Source organism: Podarcis cretensis (genome assembly GCF_951804945.1).
Source record: "Podarcis cretensis genome assembly, chromosome: 16".
In the NCBI taxonomy this organism is placed as follows: domain Eukaryota; kingdom Metazoa; phylum Chordata; class Lepidosauria; order Squamata; family Lacertidae; genus Podarcis; species Podarcis cretensis.
Window position 1 is genome coordinate 16,057,747 of NC_137186.1, and position 19,781 is coordinate 16,077,527.

The window sequence follows — 19,781 nt, forward strand, 5'->3', positions numbered from 1 at the left end:
GTGTCCCTATTTATCGATATCTAGCAAGGGAGGTTATTTGAAACTCAAGTACTGTCCCACGCACAGTGTTATATTGCCTTATGAATAACAATAAGAATCACAATTCCTGCATTGCAAGGGATTGGACTGGATGACCCTTTGGGACTCTTCCAGGGTTTGCAACTTGAATAAAATATTGGGGGGGGGAGTGCAGGTAAGTCCCTCCCTGCATAATCAATCACTTTACACAGCACATGCACACTATTTGGATGACAATGTCCATCAACTTGGGGTGGGTGGGGCTGCCCCATGGGCACAACCAGGGGTTCCAGGGGTCAGCTTCCCCCCATCAAGTAAAAAAATAAAAAATACTTGACTAACTGACCACTTGCGTTGCAGATAACTCGGTTCTGGCCCCCGCAACATGAAGCCTGCCCCCTCTAAAACAAATCCTGGCTACACCCATGGCCTGGTCCCCTAAAATATTTTATTGGGGGTGTGTGTGTCAAAGAGATCCCAGCTCTCAGGGACCCTTCCAACTCTTCTGTGACTGTACAGTGGTACCTTGGTTCTCAGACACCTTGGTACTCAAACAACTTGGAACCCAACACTGCAAACCCAGAAGTGGCTGCTCCAGTTTGCGAACTTTTTTCCGGAAGCTGAACATGCTCCGCTTTGAGTGCCACACTTCTGTTTTGAGTGTTGCTGAGGTCTGTTTTTGCTATTTATTTTGCGTTTCTGTTTTTGCAGTTCTTTTTGTTTTGTTTTTGTGACTGTGTGGAACCCAGTTCAGCTACTGATGGATTGATTGTGTGGCTGCAGTACATTGTTTATTGCTTTCATTTTATGGAACAATGGTCTCGTTAGTAACATTCATGTTAAATTGCTGATTTAGGGGTTGTTTTTAAAAGTCTGGAACGGATTAATCCATTTTGCATTACTTTCTATGGGAAAGCGTGCCTTGGTTTTGGAAAGCTTTGGTTATGGAACGGACTTCTGGAACGGATTAAGTTCGAGAACCAAGGTACCACAGTGGTTCCCGATTCAGAGCTGCAGCCTCTGGGCTCTCTCTCCCCAGGAGGCGCGAGGGATTCCCTGGGCGCGTGGGCGGGGTCGAAGGCACGAGGGGGAGGTCCTTCCCCCCTCCTGAATAATGCAGCAGGGGCCGGGGGTTTAATAGCGCCCCAGGGGAGGGGCTTGGGGCGCATTTGCTGGTGCCGAAGCGGAGAGCGCAGCGCCCCCGGAGCCCGCCCCGTCGAGTCCTCCTCCTGCCATCTGCCTAGCCGCCCGCTCCGCGCCCCTCTCCCTGCCGCCAGGATGTCTCGGCCACTGTCCGACCACGAGAAGCGCAAGCAGATCAGCGTGCGGGGCTTGGCGGGCGTGGAGAACGTGACGGACCTGAAGAAGAACTTCAACCGGCACCTGCACTTCACCCTCGTCAAGGACCGCAACGTCGCCACCCCGCGCGACTACTACTTCGCCCTCGCCCACACCGTCCGCGACCACCTCGTCGGGCGATGGATCCGCACCCAGCAGTACTACTACGAGAAGGACCCCAAGGTGGGAAGGAGAAGGAGATCAAAGGAGCGCGGAAGGGGGGAGAGGTCCGGAGGGGGGAGGGGCTGGTGGCCCCCAGCCGAGGGAGGACCCTGGGCCCATAGGCGCCCCCCCCCAATATTTGAGTCCCCCCACAAGTTGATGGGGGTATTGACATTCAAATAGTATGGGTGAGCTCCGTCATGTGATCAATATACGGGGCGGTGCTTACTTGCCCCCCCCATATTTTATTTAAGTTGCCGCCCCTACCTGGGCCGGTGGAGGGGTGTGGATGTCCGCTCAGGGTTGCCCCCACCTCCAAAGTCGGCTGGGGGAGGGAGCAAGGAGTTTACTCCGTTCCTTCAGTGAGACTAGACGGTGACCTGGGAGGAAGGATTGGGGAGGGGGAATACTTTTTTTTGGGGGGGGTGCTCTTTCAAGTACTGTCTGTGGAGCGTCTGCCTTCTGCCTGACCTTTCGCACTCCGTGCCTTCTTCAAACTGGTGTCAGCCTCTCCCCCCCCCCCCCACGCTCCTCCCGGTGTCTTATTCCGGACCCCCCTCCCCCCGTGCCCTTTGCATGTCTGAGTTCCAGCAAGCTCCGGCCTCTCGCTCCCCGTGGCTCCAGGTGTCGAAGCTGCCCCTTCGGAGGGCGGGGCGACAGGGGAGGCGGGGTATCCAAGCCAGTCTTCGGTCGGGGGTATTAATAGCTGCTTAAGACGCTTCCCCGCCGCCTGCGGGAGAGAGAGGCCGCCTGCTCCCATCCGCGGGTCGGGATGGAGGGCCAAAAAGCCCCAAGACGCCCACTTGAAGCTTGGAGGGCAAAACCCCTTCTGTTTGGGGGGTCTGTTAGGGGGAGAACTTCTGCATGCCGAGCAGGTGTTCCACCCAAAGGTTCCAGCCCTTTGCAGGAAGAAAGTCCTCAGGTGGCAGGTGTGGGAAAGGAATACAACCCCCCCTCTCCCATTTTCCATTCAGCGGTATTCAGAAGCATTGATGCCTTCTGCCAATATGGATAGCAGCCATCAACAGCCCCCCACTCAATTAATATGTCTACTCCTCTGTTAAAGTCATCCATGTGGGTGGCCTCCTGCAGCAGGGAGTTCCATAGTTTATGTTCTGTGTGGGTCACTAAGCTGACCTGGCTTCTGGTTCAAAGACCAGGCAAAGCAGCCCCCCCCAAAAAACTTTCATTCTGCACACCCAGGTGCATTTGAACATCCAGGAGATCTGCCCCGCCCACCCCAATTTCAGCTTTCCAGAGGCTGGGGTGGGGGTGGAGGTGGGGTCTCTCTCTGCATCACAAAGGGATGGGCCCAGCCAGGGGAGGCAGCTCCTCCCCGTCCTCTTTAAATTTAGCCCAGCCTGACATTTGCTGTGAACTTTTGCCATTTAATTTCGGGATAGGCCTGTGTCAGCAGCACCAGGGCTCCGGGGGAAGGACACCAGATACAGCTGACAGAAGCAGACCCAAGATGGGCCGGTCTCGGCTTTGTGGAGCCTGGAAAGGTCAGCCGGCCGGTGGAGGAACAGCAGCAGCAGTGGTGGGCCTTGCGTTCTGGTTCTGGAGGGGTACCTGGCCGCAGATTCCTTCTGCCAGAGGAAACACCTTTCCTTTGCGATGCCTCCTTGCCTGCTGCTCATTCCCAGTATCTCAAAAAGGGGCTTAGTTTGTGCTGGCAACCACACCAGTGCTGTGGCTGAGTCCCAGACTGTAGAATCAAAGGATGTAAGAGTCTGAAGGGGGGTCTGGGAGGTCATCCATCCCAACCCCCACCTCAGCGCAGGGTGCAAGCTGGACTTTGGCATCCCTGGTGGCTGGTTGCCCAGTTTCTGCTTAAGTAGCTCTAGCAAAGGAGAGGAAGGGAGAAGGAGCACTCACGACCCCCCTGAGGCAAGGCTGCCCCACTGGCCAAGAGCTCTTCCCTTTAGGAAAGTTCCCTTGATGTTTAGCCAAAATCTGCTCTTTCCCTGCAATCTCCACTCTTTGGTTTATATCTGCTAGCTCTCCAAAGAAACCCATTTACTCATTAGCTAGCTCCCCCCCCCCCCCCATTTACAGAGAGGGGTTTAAGAATTAGAGACGTATGAAACAACAAACAATAGGAGTGCCTCTGAGAATGCTCAGAATGCCGCAGTCATTTCTGAGGACATGGATTCATCTGGAGTGAGAAATGCCAAGGGGGCTCGATCCCACCCAGAGCTTACCAGGTGACCTGCCCTGGACTCTGGCTCTGCTTGTTCCAGCTGTGTGGAGGAGGCTGGATCTCATCTGCCACTGGGGGGAAGTCATTCTCATGGAGCCATGATGCTGCCACTGCTGCAGTAAATTTACTTTAAGTTGAGGACCAGAGTAGTCAGAGGACAGGAGAGATTTTGCTCCAAACCTCTACTCCAGGGGTGAGCAAACTTTTTCAGCAGGAGGCTGGTCCACTGTCCCTCAGACCTATATTTTGAAGAAAAAAAAAAATGAACAAATTCCTATGCCCCACAAATAACCCAGAGATGCATTTTAAATAAAAGCACACATTCTATTCATGTAAAAACTGTTGGTTTCTGCTCTCTTCACTCTCTTCTCTTCATGTAAATACACGCTGAATCCTGGACCGTCCACAGGCCAGATTGAGAAGGCAATTGGGCTGGATCTGGCCCCCGGGCCTTAGGTTGCCTACCCATGCTCTATTCAGTCACTCTGCCCACTGGGCAACCTTAGTCTCTCTTTTAGCCTAATCTCCCTCATAGGGTTGTTGTGAAGATAAATTGAGGGAGAACCCTGCAAACTGCTTTAAGCTCAATGGAGAAAAGGCAGAATATAAATTATTATTATTATTATTATTATTATTATTAGTAGTAGTAGTAGTAGTATTAGTAGGGAGCCTGCAACAAAATATTGCAGTGTGGCATGTGCTGCACTTCAGGGTTCCAGCCGATCAGCTCTGCCATCTTCCAGCACATTCTCTTTCCTTCCTTTGGGTCCGCCCCTCCAATAGCATTCTGATTATATCGTGTACAGTTCTTATTTGGCTGTGGTTATGTTTGTTTCTTTGTTTTTGCAGAGTGGGGTCTCTAATAAATGTTTTCTGTACTTCTGCAAACTCTGCATTTCCCCAACCCTGCAGATACTTCCTTAGTTTGGATGGTTGGTGCCCTTTTGATTATGTAAGGGTCCATACTCAGAGAAATCAAGCTAGCTAATAGTATCTGCAGTACGCGTATGCATTCAAGCAGGGCTGAACTCACTGGAGGAATGGTACGCTGTAGATCACATGTATAAATAAATAAATTAGTTCTGCTAATGATTAGTAAGTCGTGGTAGTAAACCTGGGCACCAACAAAGGTTCCTTAGATGGAGCTTCTTCTTGAGGGGATGAGTATTTTGCAAGCACTCAGCTGGAGAATGCCAAGAGTTCAGCTGGTGCAGGATGTCCTATCCCAGGCATTGACCACACTGGGAATCCTGCTGTTCAGAAATGTTTCTGGTCGCACATTTAGTGCGGGGAAATGATCTGCAATGAGCACTTTAAGTGGAGCGACAGAATATGTGTAGGAGTAGGAAAGCAGAGTGCCTCTGGGCATGTACAGAGTGCCTCCCCTCCCCCCCGACAGCACCATCTAGCGAATCTTTGCTCAGAAGCAAAGTCCTTCTGCGTTCATTCCTAAACCCAGGCTTACGTGATAAGCGCATGTGCCAAGGGCTGCAGCCTGAGTAACTCTACCCAATTCCCAAAATATCCAGGAATCGAGATTAGGATAGCATTGCAAATAAACTCACATTTACTAGCATTGCCTGCTTCTCTGCTGCTGGCCTGTGTCAGCCAGCCATTGAGAAACAAACTACAGTAACACTATTTTCGCCCCCAAAGAAAATGTGCCCTAAAACAGAACAAACTTTTGTAAAGTTTTGCTGCCTGTTCTATCTCTATCTCTATCTCTATCTCTATCTCTATCTCTATCTCTATCTCTATCTATCTATCTCACATTGCTTTTTGAATATCTCAGAGGCATTCCTTACTGGATACAGGCTGATCCAGATGAGGAGAGGCTGGGCTTATCAGGAGGTGGGATCTGCTTGCCAAATTGAATCCCCTCTAACAATGCTGACACAATACTACATAAAGATAATATATTGATGTGGTGTTTTCTAAAACTTCAGAGAGCTTTGCTTACATTATCTCCATCCTTATAACACCCTTTCCCAATCCACCCTGGGCTGAACCCAGCCATGGCTGGTTGGCCCCCCAAGTACCATGTGGCCGAGTGTCCTACCTCACAGAGGACAGTCCTCTTCCAAGTTCTGTTTAAATCTAAAAGAACTGCAAGAAAGGCGAGCAGCTGGGCAGAAAGTGGGTGGAAGCCTTGAACCCAGTGTGGCCTAGTGGTTAGAATGTCTGGTTGGGACCTGGAGAACCAAGGCTCAAATCCCCACTCAGCCATGAAGTAATAAAAATAATAATAATACCCCGCCCCAGCCACTCTGGGCGGCTTCCAACAAAATATTAAAATACAGTAATCCATCAAATATTAAAAGCTTCCCTAAACAGGGCTGCCTTCAGATGTCTTCTGAAAGTCTGGTACTGTAGTTGTTTATTTCTTTGACATCTAGTGGGGGTGAGTTCCACAGGGCGGGCGCCACTACTGAGAAGGCCCTCTGCCTGAAGCTCTGTGGGGAGTGACCTTGAGCTCAGTCACTGCTTCTCAGTCTAACCTACCTTACAGGGTTGTTGTTGTGGGAGTTAAATGAGGAGACAAAGAACCATGTAAGTCACCTTGAGCTCTTCCTGAAAAATAGTGGGTTAGAAATGCAATCAGGGCTTTCCCCCCCCAGCCAGAACTCAGTTCCGGCACCTCTCAGGTGGGTGCCATTGCCATTATAAGTGGGGTATTCATAGTGAGTTTCAGCACCACCTCCTCCTCCTTATTATTATTAAAATAGCACTGAATGCAATATAGAGAGCAACCAAGCAGGCACATAGGCTGGCTGGTCTGTTGTGGGTGAGATGCATTACTTTTCTATGTAACTTATAATATTTCTAAATTTGCACCTATAACATCCAAAAAGAGATGTTGCCTTTATCTCTCTTTTTTGCAATGCAGAAGTGGCCACACAGCTACCGCCTAAGTTCCTGGTAGAATAGAGGGGAACTGTCAGGAGAGGGACCTGTAGCCCCTGCTTGGCAGGCAGGCAGGTGGGCAGAAAGGGCCACGGTTGATCCCTGGCATCTCCAGGGGTCTGTGTGTCACCCCTGGAGGCCAAGTTGGACAAGCTGCCTGTTCTGATACAAGGCAGTTTCCTGTGCTCCCAGGAGGGACCATTGGCACACAGCAGGGGCTGCGTTCAGCCCCTGGGTAGGGCTGGAAACGACTTCTTTTTGTAAGGCTGGAGAGCTGCTGCAAGTTTGTGTAGACCAGAGGTAGGCAATGTGGTGCCTCCCATCAGCCCCTGCAGGCAGCACGGCCAAGGGCCAAGGGCCAAGGGCAGTGGCGTAGCGTGGGTTGTCAGCACCCGGGGCAAGGCAAGTAATTTGCGCCCCCTAACCCGTGAGCCAGGTAGGGGCAGAGAGCTGTGAGTGCGAGCGCCCCCCCAGATGTTGCGCCCCGTGCGGCCGGCCCCCCCAGCACCCCCCACACTGGGTGATGGAAGCAGCGGCAGACTTTGGTCTTTCAAATTCCCACAGCACCCAAAATTTTGTGCCTCCCATCCTCTCGCCTTCCGTTCTGCTCAGTTCACTATGTTGTAGCTGTGGCGCCCCCTAGGCTCAGTGTCCAGTGCGGCAGAACTGGTCACACTGCCCTAAATCCGCCTCTGATGGGGGCTGTAGTCCAATAACATATGGAGGTTATATGGGTCAATGACTCACTGTGTCCCTATGTAAATCAGCCTTTTATCCAAAACTGCAAGGACTGGAGCCTCCTTTTCTTTTTATTTTCTTTTTTAGTTAGATCAGCCAATAGCCTGATTTGGTATAAAAGGTAAAGGTAAAGGTACCCCTGCCCGTACGGGCCAGTCTTGACAGACTCTGGGGTTGTGCGCCCATCTCACTTAAGAGGCCAGGGGCCAGCGCTGTCCGGAGACACTTCCGGGTCACGTGGCCAGCGTGACATCGCTGCTCTGGCCAGAGCCAGAGCCAGAGCCGCACACGGAAACGCCGTTTACCTTCCCGCTGGTAAGCGGTCCCTATTTATCTACTTGCACCCGGAGGTGCTTTCGAACTGCTAGGTTGGCAGGCGCTGGGACCGAGCAGCGGGAGCGCACCCCGCCGCAGGGATTCGAACCGCCGACCTTTCGATCGGCAAGCCCTAGGCGCTGAGGCTTTAACCCACAGCGCCACCTGCGTCCCTGATTTGGTATAAGGCAGTTTAATAGGGGCTGTGTGGCTCACATCTGCTGCTTTCAGCCAGTGGCTCAGGCAGGCTTTATATATTACAAATTTCAAATCATGAAACAGAAATGCAAATTGTGAAATAAGGCTGCAGTTCTAGACGTACTTACCTGGGATTAGCTGTGTTGATCACACTGAGTCTTTATTTCTTTTTTGTTATATAGATTTTTATTAGGATTTTTTTTAAAAGGTTACAGAAAAAAAAGAAAAAATATAAGTAACAATCAAAAAAGGAAAAGAGAAAACAATACCTATAAAACAAACACCATCCAAAAACAGAAAAGAAAAGAAAAACAAAAAACAAAAAACAAATCAAACCTTTACATCACTTATTTTCATTTGCTTACTTCCTTGACCTCCTCACACCTCCCATTTTTGTATTCTAGTTCAATTAGGTATTTCAGCAAATCCTTCCCCATTTTTTCCTATCTTAATAATTTATCTTAATATATTATAATTTTGCGTTCCCTTCTTTCACCAATTCATTTTTACTTAATCCTTTATATCTTTTCTGCTAAAACCACCTACTTTTATTCCAACCTCTTTCTAACATTCCTTAATTTTGCACACTGAGTCTTTATTTCTGAGCCGGCATGTGTGGAATGATACAGACAATTTGGTATTGATGAGCTATAAAACAAATGGGCCATATCCGCTGAAGAAGAGGGTGCGTCGTTATGCCAATAATGAACAAAGCGTTTTAAAGATAAGTGATTGTGCCCTTGCTTGCCCCCTGCACCCCATCTGTGACTTGCTTTCCGCACTGGCAGGTGGACCAGCTGCACCCATGTAGCATTTTGCTGGTGCACCAGGGAGTTCTACCAGTGTTTAGTTCATGCCAGCGGCATGTCTCGAGTGCCCCCAAAGCAGTGGGGCTTTTCTCCTGCTCCCCAGAGCCCCTCAGCCAGTAGGGAGTGGGATCCTGCCTCCAGCCTTGACCACGCATACCCTCAATGAATTTGCTTCTTCCCTCCTGCGTGGCAAAGTCTCGCTGCCACGAATGAGGCACAGTAAATTGAGCAATGATGGTTTAGGCTTTAGTTTGCAACAGCCCCTCTGGAAAAGTGGGGCATGTTTGTTATGTCTTGGTGAAATAAGATACAAGAAAATGGTTGCCTGGATACGTTACTGGGGATGATGTAAACTATTATGGAATTATTATATATGTCCAATTATATACAGTGGTACCTCAGGTTACAGATGCTTCAGGTTACAGATGCTTCAGGTTACAGACTCTGCTAACCCAGAAATAGTACCTTGGGTTAAGAACTTTGCTTCAGGATGAGAACAGAATCTCAGGTTAAGAACAGTTTCGGGTTAAGAACGGACCTCCAGAACGAATTGCTGTAGTTTTCACTCTATAAGATGCACCAGACCACAAGACGAACCTAGTTTTTGGAGGAGGAAAACAAGAAAAAAAATATTCTGAATCCCAGAAGCCAGAACAGCAAGAGGGATCGCTGCGCAGCGAAAGCCGTGATCCCTCTTGCTGTTCTGGCTTCTGGGATAGCTGTGCAGCCTGCGTTTGCTCCATAAGACGCACACACATTTCCCTTTACTTTTTAGGAGGGAAAAAGTGAGTCTTATAGAGCAAAAAATACGGTAAGTTCTTAACCTGAGGTACCACTGTATCTATTTTTTCCTATGAATATTCCTTCCTACCTGTCAATCTGCCAGCCACCTTTTCCGGTACTAAGCTCTAGTTTACTATAATACTTATTTCAAAAAGAGTTAAAAGTATTGTTCTCGGTGCCATATTTATATTTGCGGAACTAAAGAAAATCTATTGTGTTTCGAAACAACAAGAAGCCGAAGGTGACCAAGGCGCAACATCTTGTTCAATAAAAACAACGCAATGGTGATAAGAACAACAATCCAAATCTAATCCTCTCCGTGGGAGACGGCAGCGCACAGTTCCTTCACGTAAACACAACACAAGCTCACAGGTCCACCTTTGCTCCTCCCAAACTCCTCCTCAATCTTCTTCCTCCTGCAGCGCATCTATTACCTGTCTCTGGAGTTCTACATGGGGCGCACTTTGCAGAACACCATGGTCAACCTGGCCTTGCAGAATGCCTGCGATGAAGCTACCTACCAGGTTTGGGGACTGGGGTGTGTGTGTGTGAATAAGGTGGTTGGTTGTGATAGGCCAAGGAGGCGTGGGAGGTTCCTGGGTCTAGGGGCTTCCCCCCACCCCCATCTGAGCTAATTCAACCCCCTCTCCCCTCCGCACTCTCCTTTTGTCCAACAGCTCGGCCTGGACATGGAAGAGCTGCAGGAGATCGAGGAAGATGCTGGCCTGGGTAACGGAGGGCTCGGGCGCCTGGCAGGTGAGCCATCAGAGGAGGGGCTGAGTCCCTGCTTTGCAAGCACCTCTTTCTCCCTGGCAGCATCTCCCGGTGAGGCTAGGATGACCGTGGCCTTCCTGTGGCTGCCAAGGATCTGGGTAGCGCACTCGTGTGTTGATGGTCTTCCTTCTCCTCCCAACATGGCTGTCCCATGGAATCATAGAATGGGAAGGGACCCCGAGAGGCATCTATCCCAACTTCTGCAGGGCAGGAATCAGAGTTAAGGAACCCCTGACAGTGAAGGGGAGTCCACCAGCTCCTGATGGAGTCCGTCCCACTGTCAAACAGCTCTTACTGCCAGAAAGTTCTTCCTAATGTTTAGTAGGGATTTCCTTCCTTGTCAGAAGAGTCCACTGATTCAGGTCCTCCCCTCTGGAGCAGCAGAAAACAAGCTTGCTCCTTTTCCCTTGCGTTTGCCAAATTGATGTTTTTTGCCATTTTAAAATTTAATAATAATAATATTTTTTTATTTATACCCCGCCCTTCCTGGTTCAGAAAACCGGGCTCAGGGTGGCTAACAACAAATTTAAAACACTTAATTGATGCAACAAAAAACAGCATAAAATACAGTATAAAATGTGAATAACAATAAATTCAGAATTCAAAAATCAATTTAGGGGGAAAATCCATCCAATAAACATTAGATGATCACCAGGACTGGCTGGCTAAATTAGTCCTATACTGACATATCCTGTAATGGTATTTCCAATGCTCTGTATCTGGACACTTTTAATGTTTGCTGTAAGCCGCTATAGGCCCAGCAGCCCATTGTGGGCAAGTGGCATAATTTTGAACTCAACCAATCCATCCATTCCTGTGGAAGCCCAAGAGGAATGCAGCCCAAACCCCCTTTGGCTCCACTAACCCTTTCCTTTCCTTCTCCAACTAGCCTGCTTCCTGGACTCCATGGCCACCCTTGGCCTGGCAGCCTATGGCTATGGCATCCGCTATGAGTTTGGGATCTTCAACCAGAAGATCTGTGGGGGCTGGCAGGTGGAGGAGGCTGACGACTGGCTGCGCTATGGGAACCCCTGGGAGAAGGCCCGCCCAGAGTACATGATCCCCGTGCACTTCTACGGCCGCGTCCAGCATGACCAGGATGGCGTGAAATGGGTAGACACCCAGGTCAGTAGGAATGAGAGGAGGGTACCGGAAGGCGAGGGTGGTTTTGCTTTGTATTCTTGTGTTCTTATATGGCTTAACCATCCTGTGACCTTCGGATGACGGGTGGCATAGAAATTTAATAAACAATGCTAATAAGGATTCTGCCTCCCCAGTCCAAATATGGGGTGTGTGTGCTCAGATGTGCACAGATGCGCCCTGGCGTGGCTTGCCAGGGCCAGAAATGGTGCTGAGCTCATAGCTAGGGGGGCCAAGGCTCCTTTGGGCCCTTGGCAAGGAGTTAAATTGGCGCCTCTGAAGCCTGGAGAGACCATGGACCAAAAACTCAATAGGTTTGCTTTTTGTTGCGTTCTGGGCTCTGCCAGTGTCTTCCTCCACATCCATCAAGGTTGGGTTTGCTCTGCTCTCTTCCTCCACTTCCTCCTCCATCGGTCTGCCTGCCTTCTTGCCTCCCTCCTTCCTTTCCCAACTGCCTCCTTCCTTGCGTCCCCCCCCCCTTCCTGCAACTCTCGCCTCCTGCTCTTTCTTCCCTCCAAGCTCTGCTGGTGCTCTGCCCACACTTTAAATAGCACCACCAGCCAACTGGGGAGGGGGCTCTACAGGGCTGCTCTGATGGCCCACACCAGCGGCCAGATTCCTGTGCCCGGAGCAGCCTGGGCAGTGTGCAGCCGAGTGGGTGAGCTCCTAGTCACTTCGAGCCGGAGTGGAGAGGTGCAATTTTTGCACACACACCTTGGGCCTGTGCCCTTGGCAGTGGCCAACCATGGCAATCTCTAGGTGCCCCCCTGCTCCTAGGCCCTCCTAGTCTCTTGCAGGAGTGGGGGTCTTGCTGCTGTGTCCCTCTTCATCCCAGGCAGCCTGACCAGGTTTGCTGTCTGCTGGTGGGTGCTCAGCAGGCAGCCCCAAGGCCAGCTCAGAACCCTCCCCCTTGCCTTGCAGGTGGTCCTTGCCCTCCCCTACGACACCCCCGTCCCCGGCTATCGCAACAACGTCGTCAACACCATGCGGCTGTGGTCTGCTCGGGCGCCCAACGAGTTCAACCTGAAGGACTGTAAGTGGATTAATAATAATAATAATAATAATAATAATAATTTATTAGTTATACCCCCCCCATCTGGCTGAGTTTCCCCAGCCACTCTGGGCGGCTCCCAATCAAGTGTTAAAAACAGTACAGCGTTCAATATTAAAAACTTCCCTGAACAGGGCTGCTTTCAGATGTCTTTTAAAGAAAGGATAGCTGCTTATTTCCTTCACATCTGAAGGGAGGGTGTTCCACAGGGTGGGCGCCACTACCGAGAAGGCCTTGTGTGGCTCAGCAGGCAGAGCGTTTGCTTGGCATGTGGAAGGTCCCCTGGGTTCAGTCCCCACTGGCGTCTCCACATGGAACAGGGAACACCCCCTGCCTGAAACCCTAGAGAGCCGGGGCCTGTAAGTGTAGACAGTGGACTCAGTGTGGGGCAGCTTCCTGCCTTTCAGGTCTGGAGAAAGTGGATAGAGAAAAGGTTTTCCTTCTCCTAACACTTTGGACATCTGAAGAAGCTGAATGTTGGATTCAGGACAGATAAAAGAAAGTCCTTCATGCAGCTAAACTGTGGAACTCCCTGCCACAGGAAGCAGCAATGGCCACCAACTTGGATGGCTTTAAAAGAGGACTGGACAAATTAATGGAGGAGAAGGCTATAGATGCCTGCTAGACAGGAAGCTCCTTCCTCTCTCACTCCATATGTCTGTCTCTCAGTGTGTGTTTGGCTACTGACAAGAACTCAGCATTTGTGGGTGCAAGACATCCTTAGATGTTTCCTTGCACCTCACTTAGGGGAGGGGCCATCATAGCTCAGTGGCAGAATACCTGCTTGGCATGCAGAACCTCTGCTGGCATCTTTCGGCTTAAGAAAAGAACCAGGTGCCAGCAGGTAATGGAAAAGGCCCCCCTTCTTCCTGCCTGAGACCACCCTGGAGAACCCAGGCGCCATGCTCTGGGCTGGACGACCTGCTCTAAGGTGGCTTCCCATCTCTTCGTGAGCTTACCTGCTTGGCATGCAGAAGGTCCCAGGTTCAGTTCCCACCACCAAGTCAGGCTGGGAACGCTCCTGCTGGTTAGAGCAGGCAGCACTGAGCTGGCTACAGAAACAGGCTGACTTATAACCATAGAACTATAGAGTTGGAAGGGACACAGGTGGTCATCTAGCCCAGCCCCCTCCAAGGCAGCTTCTGACCGCTTTGTATAACTTTTGCCCCATTTGAATAGATTGCATCTCTCCCTTTCTCTCCCAGTTAATGTTGGTGGCTACATCCAGGCAGTGCTGGACAGAAACCTGGCTGAGAACATTTCCCGGGTCCTGTATCCCAACGACAACGTAAGTTCTGTAATTTCAGCTTCCTGATGTGTGAGAGAATGTTCCAGAATTGTGCAGGTCTATTCAGGAAGTTGGGGGGAGACTAATGTAGAGGCTAGACTTGCATCTGATACCACACATGATGAGAGCAAGCAGAAGAAAATAAGGGTCTGAGGTGGTTTCTGAGCCCTCTTCTCCTACCTATGCTGGCTGAAGGACCAAGCCCAGGCGCTCCCAGTTTGTGGTCTCCAGTATTCTCTGGGACGGCCCAGCATAAAAGTGGTGTACCTCCCCCCAGGCGTTACTTTCCAGAGCAGCAGTGTGAGTGAGATGAGGGGGAGAAGGAGACAGGGACCAGCCCTGCCATTGGACAGCATGGGGCAACCTCCCCAGGCAGCAGGCAAGGTAGCAGAGCTCTCCCCTCTTGTTCTTGAGCCCCCAGCCAGTCTTCTCTTGTGCCACCTGGTGTCAGGAGCTGGCGCCAGGATCAGGTGAGCATTAAAAAACGCTTGGTGTCAGTGAAGTTAGCTCCTTATTCTAAGAAACCAAAATAGTGCAGGCCTCGTGATCACAGCAACCCTTCAATGAGGCAGTTGCAAGGACTGAAGGACCCTGCCTTCCCACCACTCCCAGCAATCTGAGACTTATTCACCTTGTCTCTCTTTGCTCTGCTGTCTTCGTTTCTCTGTGTGTTCCGGGAGGAGGGGAGCTGGTTGCAGAAGAAGGGGGGAGACTCCCTGGAATCTTCAGCAGCTTGCCTCTTGCCCTCTCCTGCCTCTGAGGCTGGATCTAGACACATCAAAAAAATGTTTCAGGAAAACACGTTGTAAACTTTATAGTGAGAAATCACATTGCCGAAAGACGGAACAAATGCACTGTGAAATGGTACACCCTGGGAGCCTTACTTCCAAAGGTCTTTCTGTTTTCCACCTCTGTTGCTGCTGTTCTGTCTGTTGGTAGAGTGGGAGTGATTAGAACCCAGGACTCCTGGCTCCCAATGGGATCCTGGGCAGCACCTGTCAATTTCTTGAGAGATATGGACAAACTTCAGAAGGGGAGCCCCCTGCTAGGGTTGCTATACGTCCTCCTTTTCTAGGACACATCTCTTTTCCAGGTCTGGTTGCCATACATCCCCTATTTCCCGAACATGTCCTCTTTTTCAGGAGTAAAATCTGTCTGGGTGGATTTTTTAAATTTGGCAAAATGTCCAGGGTTGTGGTTTTTTTTGTTTGTTTACAGTAGCCCAATATTTTTTCCCCCTAGTGCATTAGACTCAGATCTAAGGCACCCAGCTAAGCTAGTCTGCCGCAGAGAATCACAACAGGACAGCATCTTAAACTATCTACATACTGTATAAATTTGTCCTCTTGTGGCTGAACTAAAAGCACATTGACTCAGCAGCAAGATATTGGGGAGGGGTCTGAGAGGGCAAGAGGTAACAGCCCCTGCCCTTAAGGACAGTCCATATGCACAGTTTAATAATTTTTTCAGTGCACACGTATGTTCATGAGCCCAAGTACTTCCATGTCGCAAGCGAGGGAGCAATATGATGATGATGATGAGGTTGTTGTTGTTGTTGTTGTTGTTGTTGTAAGTTAAGAATGCTGTTACTAGCAATATATCACAGCTTCTATAGGCTACATACAGTAGGGGTATTTAAATGAGAGTCATCAGAGCGTTCCGTAGTTAAAAGCAGAAGTCGGCAAATGTGTCCTCTTTTTTGCTCTTCAAAATATGGCAACTGAGTAGGTTGCGGGGCCAGGCAACTTGTGGTGTCTTTTCATCAAATGTGGCTTTTGCTCTTAAGTTGCCACAATGCTCATTTTTTGCTTATGGGAATGGGGGAGGAGGGCTCCCAGCCTCCTTCCTCCCCTGCCTTCCTTGTGCTGACCTTTGGGTTCCCCTTGCCTCCCTCCTCCGCAGTTCTTTGAGGGCAAGGAGCTGCGCCTGAAGCAGGAGTACTTTGTCGTGGCCGCCACGCTGCAAGACATCATCCGCCGCTTCAAGTCCTCCAAGTTTGGCAGCCGCGATCCCGTCCGCACCTCTTTTGATGCCTTCCCAGACAAGGTAGCGGGGCCGGTTTCTCTGATGGGGGCTTGGAGTGCAGGCTGGCCTGGTGTTTGGGGCCAGCGTTGTTGTCAGTCGCCTGCCAATGTCTCCTCCGCGCCTGTTGCTGTTCCTCTCTGTCCCTTGGGCTTGGCAGAAGTGGCAGCCGGTGACAAGGATCGGCAGCTGGCCTCCCTTGCTCCCTCGCCTGCCTGTTTTCACTCAGCAGTGTGCAGAGGCCAGAGGGAGAGCCAGGTTCATCTGGAAATGGGGGGCTCCTGGCAGTTACACTTCCTCCCTCCCATGGGGACTCTGCAATGGGGTGGGAGCAGGGCTGGATTAACCATTAAAAGGTAAAGGGACCCCTGACCATTAGGTCCAGTCGTGGCTGACTCTGGGGTTGTGGCGCTCATCTTGCTTTATTGGCCGAGGGAGCCAGCGTACAGCTTCCGGGTCATGTGGCCAGCATGACTAAGCCGCTTATGGCAAACCAGAGCAGCGCATGGAAACGCCGTTTACCTTCCCGCCGGAGCGGTACCTATTTATCTACTTGCACTTTGACATGCTTTTGAACTGCTAGGTTGGCAGGAGCAGGGACCGAGCAATGGGAGCTCACCCCGTCATGGGGATCTGAACCGCCAACCTTCTGATCGGCAAGTCCTAGGCTCTGTGGTTTAACCCACAGCGCCACCTGTGTCCCTTGGATTAACCATTAAGGCAACATAATCATGCAGTGGCATAGTGTGGGGGGTGCAGGGGGGGCCGGCCGCACCGGGCGCAACATCTGGGGGTTAGGGTTAGGGGTAGGGTTAGGGGGCGCAAATCCACGGGTTAGGGGGCGCAAATTACTTGCCTTGCCCCGGGTGCTGACAACCCACGCTACGCCACTGTAATCATGTGCTTAGGGCACCAAGGGAAGGGAGCCACAGGGCGGCCTTGATTTCTCCAGTCTGACCTCTCTACCTGATTCTTTTTCCTTGCCTCCTCCAGGTTGCTATTCAGCTCAACGACACCCACCCCTCCCTGGCCATCCCAGAACTCATGAGGGTTTTAGTGGACATTGAGAAGCTGGACTGGGACAAGGTGAGGAGCTGCTGGACTCTAAGCAATGGTCGGTGTCAGAGCAGGGTGGACGGATGCAGAAATCCTTCCCCACGGAGCTTATTTATGTAAATAATGTCTAGACTGTCTTTTCATGAGGAGGCAGCTTATGACTATTTAAAACGACAGTGAAGTCACAATCATAAAATGCATTTATATATACCCGAGTGCTAAATGAAACGGGACCCAACAGCCAAAGGAAACTCTGACAGCAGGAAGAGGAATGTTATGTTAATGTTGTTGTTTATTTATGTGCTGCCTGTCAGGCCAAAACCCTCCCAGATACACACAAATACAGATACACACAAAAATACAATCATGCAAATGCAAATGCTACAAACGATGCAAATTCAAAACCTTTCAGCAGGATAAAAACCAAACACATCAGTGTTCCTGCTAAAAAGCCAAAGAACATTCCCTACGGAAAAAACCAAAACATTCCGAGAAGACAAGAATATTTAAGAAGCATCTTCATCTTGTGAGGGTCCCAGGCAGGGGTCAGGCAAGGCAGGGGGGAAGCTGGTGGCCCTGGGTGTCTCAAGCACCCTCTCGCTCCAGCACACATTCTCTAAAGGAGCCCTGCGCTTGGCAAGTGAGGCTCGCTGGCAGGCAGGCAGAGAGAGGGAGCCAGGCAGGTTTCCCATAGGAGGGACGCCCGGAGAATTGGCTCTTTCCACATAATCCCAGAACAGCTCCTGGGGGCTCCTTGCAGCTGCTCCGATGTGAGGGACAGGCTCTCTGGGGGTGCTCAAAGAGTGCCTCTGCTTACCCCTTCCAAAAACGAACCCTAGGATCCAACACAGACCCCTTCCCCTTGGTAGCTCCGGCTGAAATGAAACCCTGGGAAAGGCTCAGGTCCCACAATCCTACCAGGTGGGCAGAGAAACCACAAAATCAAAAGCCTGGTCAGGCCTGGACCAGCAGGGCAGAAAGGGGTGTGGTGGGAGGGTGGCTTTATTTTGGGCTCCTTTCCCAACAGCCTTTCTAAAAAACATTGTTGGTAGTAGTGGTATTGAAAGGGTATATTGGCCTGTGCCTGTGTCCTCCTGTTCCAGGGGCATGTCAGGGAAACAGGAGGCAGTCCTGTTAGAAACAAGCTTTTAACCGGGTCTCCCTTTCACGGTTGTGCTCCTCCTCACCAGGGATACCCCAGGGGTTGCAGTGTGGGGTTGGGTTCTCTTACCTGCTTTCTCCATCACTGTTTTCCGGTCCCTTTTGAATACCCTGCAGAGCCACCATCAATCGGTCAGGCAGCAGGATTCTCCTGAGCTGGTCTGGCTTGGCTCAAGGGCTGATGCTTCTTCTCTCTCTCAGTCTCTCTCTCTGTCCCTTCTAGGCCTGGGATGTCACAGTGCGAACTTGTGCCTATACCAACCACACCGTGCTGCCAGAGGCTCTGGAGCGTTGGCCTGTCCACCTCTTTGAGGCCCTTCTGCCCCGCCACCTGGAGATCATCTATGAAATCAACCAGCGCTTCCTCGATGTGAGTTCAATAGCCCCGGGTGGGAGAGAAGGGAGGCCACTGGGGGCGGGTGGAGTGGGGGTGAGGAGTTGGGGGGAGCCTTCCCAGCACCCTCCCCAGGACTGGATGAAACATTAAGCAAAATAAGCATGTGCTTAGGGCATCGAGGAAGGAGGGCACCGCATAAATTCCTCGTTGCCGGATTTTTAACATGAATGGTCACAAATTTGCTTGTCTGGGCATTCACTTTCTCCACTGAAGTATATTAAAAAATCACAACAGAACAACTATTGCAACAAAGAAGGCTGGATGATGCCTTATCTCTACAGTGGTACCTCGGGTTACATACGCTTCAGGTTACGGACTCTGCTAACCCAGAAATATTATCTCGGGTTAAGAACTTTGCTTCAGGATGAGAACAGAAATTGTGCTCTGGTGACGCGGCAGCAGCGGGAGGCCCCATTAGCTAAGGTGGTGCTTCAGGTTAAGAACAGTTTCAGGTTAAGAACGGACCTCCGGAACGAATTAAGTACTTAACTCGAGGTACCACTGTACTATGTATAGAAGCAGATGTGTGATGTAAGGTTTGTTTTTGAAGATCTGATCAAAGATTTTGCAATTGGAAAAAATAATTATTTTCAAATATAAAGTGCAAGTACACAAACAATACTTTCCATCTTACTGTGGGTTTCGATTCATTTTGAAAAAGAAAAATTATATTTTGCGGGTTATTATTGTTCATATTTTGAAATAGGTATATATGGGGGCACCCAAATCTTTAAGGTGCATATGGCCTCTAAAGGTCTTAATCTGGCCCTGGCCCTTCATCTACCTCTGGGGAAGGAGCTTGAGGGCTGAGTAAGGAAGGCACCCCTCAGGACACTTCCACTCAGTGCCTGAATTGTTGGGCAACAGAAAACTGGGGGGTGCTGAATGAACACACTCCTATCCCCACTCTTTTTGCTAAATCATCTCTCTCTCCGGTGGCATTTTAAAAGCAAATTGGTCGGGGGGGGGGGGTTGGTTCCACTTCCTCGAATTCAATGTTTCCCAAACTTGGATCTCCAGCTGACTACAATTCCCATCATCCCTGACCACTGGTCCTGCTAGCTAGGGATGATGGGAGTTGTAGTCCAACAACAGCTGGAGACCCAAGTTTGGGAAACCCTGCTCTAATTCAAACCCTGGTTCTGTGCTTGAAATTTTGGGCTTGAAGCAGAGATGGGAGGGAGGGGGTGGGCCCTATAAATGGGAATGGGTGTTAACGTCTTCTTTGGGGCACCCTTCTGTCTCCGCAGAAAGTCTATGCCAAGTTCCCCGGGGACCTCGACCGCATGCGCCGCATGTCTATGGTGGAGGAAGGCAGCGTCAAGCGCATCAACATGGCCCACCTCTGCATTGTGGGCTCCCATGCTGTCAATGGCGTGGCTCGCATCCACTCTGAGATCCTGAAGGCCACCGTGTACGTACTC

At 50.5% G+C, this 19,781-nt stretch overlaps 1 protein-coding gene across 1 annotated transcript in view; it reads left to right on the forward strand.

The window, feature by feature from the left end:
* The first annotated feature begins 1,170 nt into the window (after positions 1 to 1,170).
* PYGM (glycogen phosphorylase, muscle associated) overlaps positions 1,171 to 19,781 on the forward strand; it is a 28,596-nt gene continuing 9,985 nt past the window's right edge. Inside the window, exons 1-10 of the mRNA XM_079956583.1 lie at positions 1,171 to 1,539; positions 9,891 to 9,992; positions 10,146 to 10,224; positions 11,132 to 11,367; positions 12,304 to 12,415; positions 13,639 to 13,721; positions 15,624 to 15,767; positions 16,737 to 16,829; positions 18,184 to 18,330; positions 19,608 to 19,771. Coding sequence (XP_079812709.1) covers positions 1,297 to 1,539; positions 9,891 to 9,992; positions 10,146 to 10,224; positions 11,132 to 11,367; positions 12,304 to 12,415; positions 13,639 to 13,721; positions 15,624 to 15,767; positions 16,737 to 16,829; positions 18,184 to 18,330; positions 19,608 to 19,771 — 1,403 coding nt within the window. The 5' untranslated portion in view covers positions 1,171 to 1,296. The remainder of the gene's footprint in view (positions 1,540 to 9,890; positions 9,993 to 10,145; positions 10,225 to 11,131; positions 11,368 to 12,303; positions 12,416 to 13,638; positions 13,722 to 15,623; positions 15,768 to 16,736; positions 16,830 to 18,183; positions 18,331 to 19,607; positions 19,772 to 19,781) is intronic.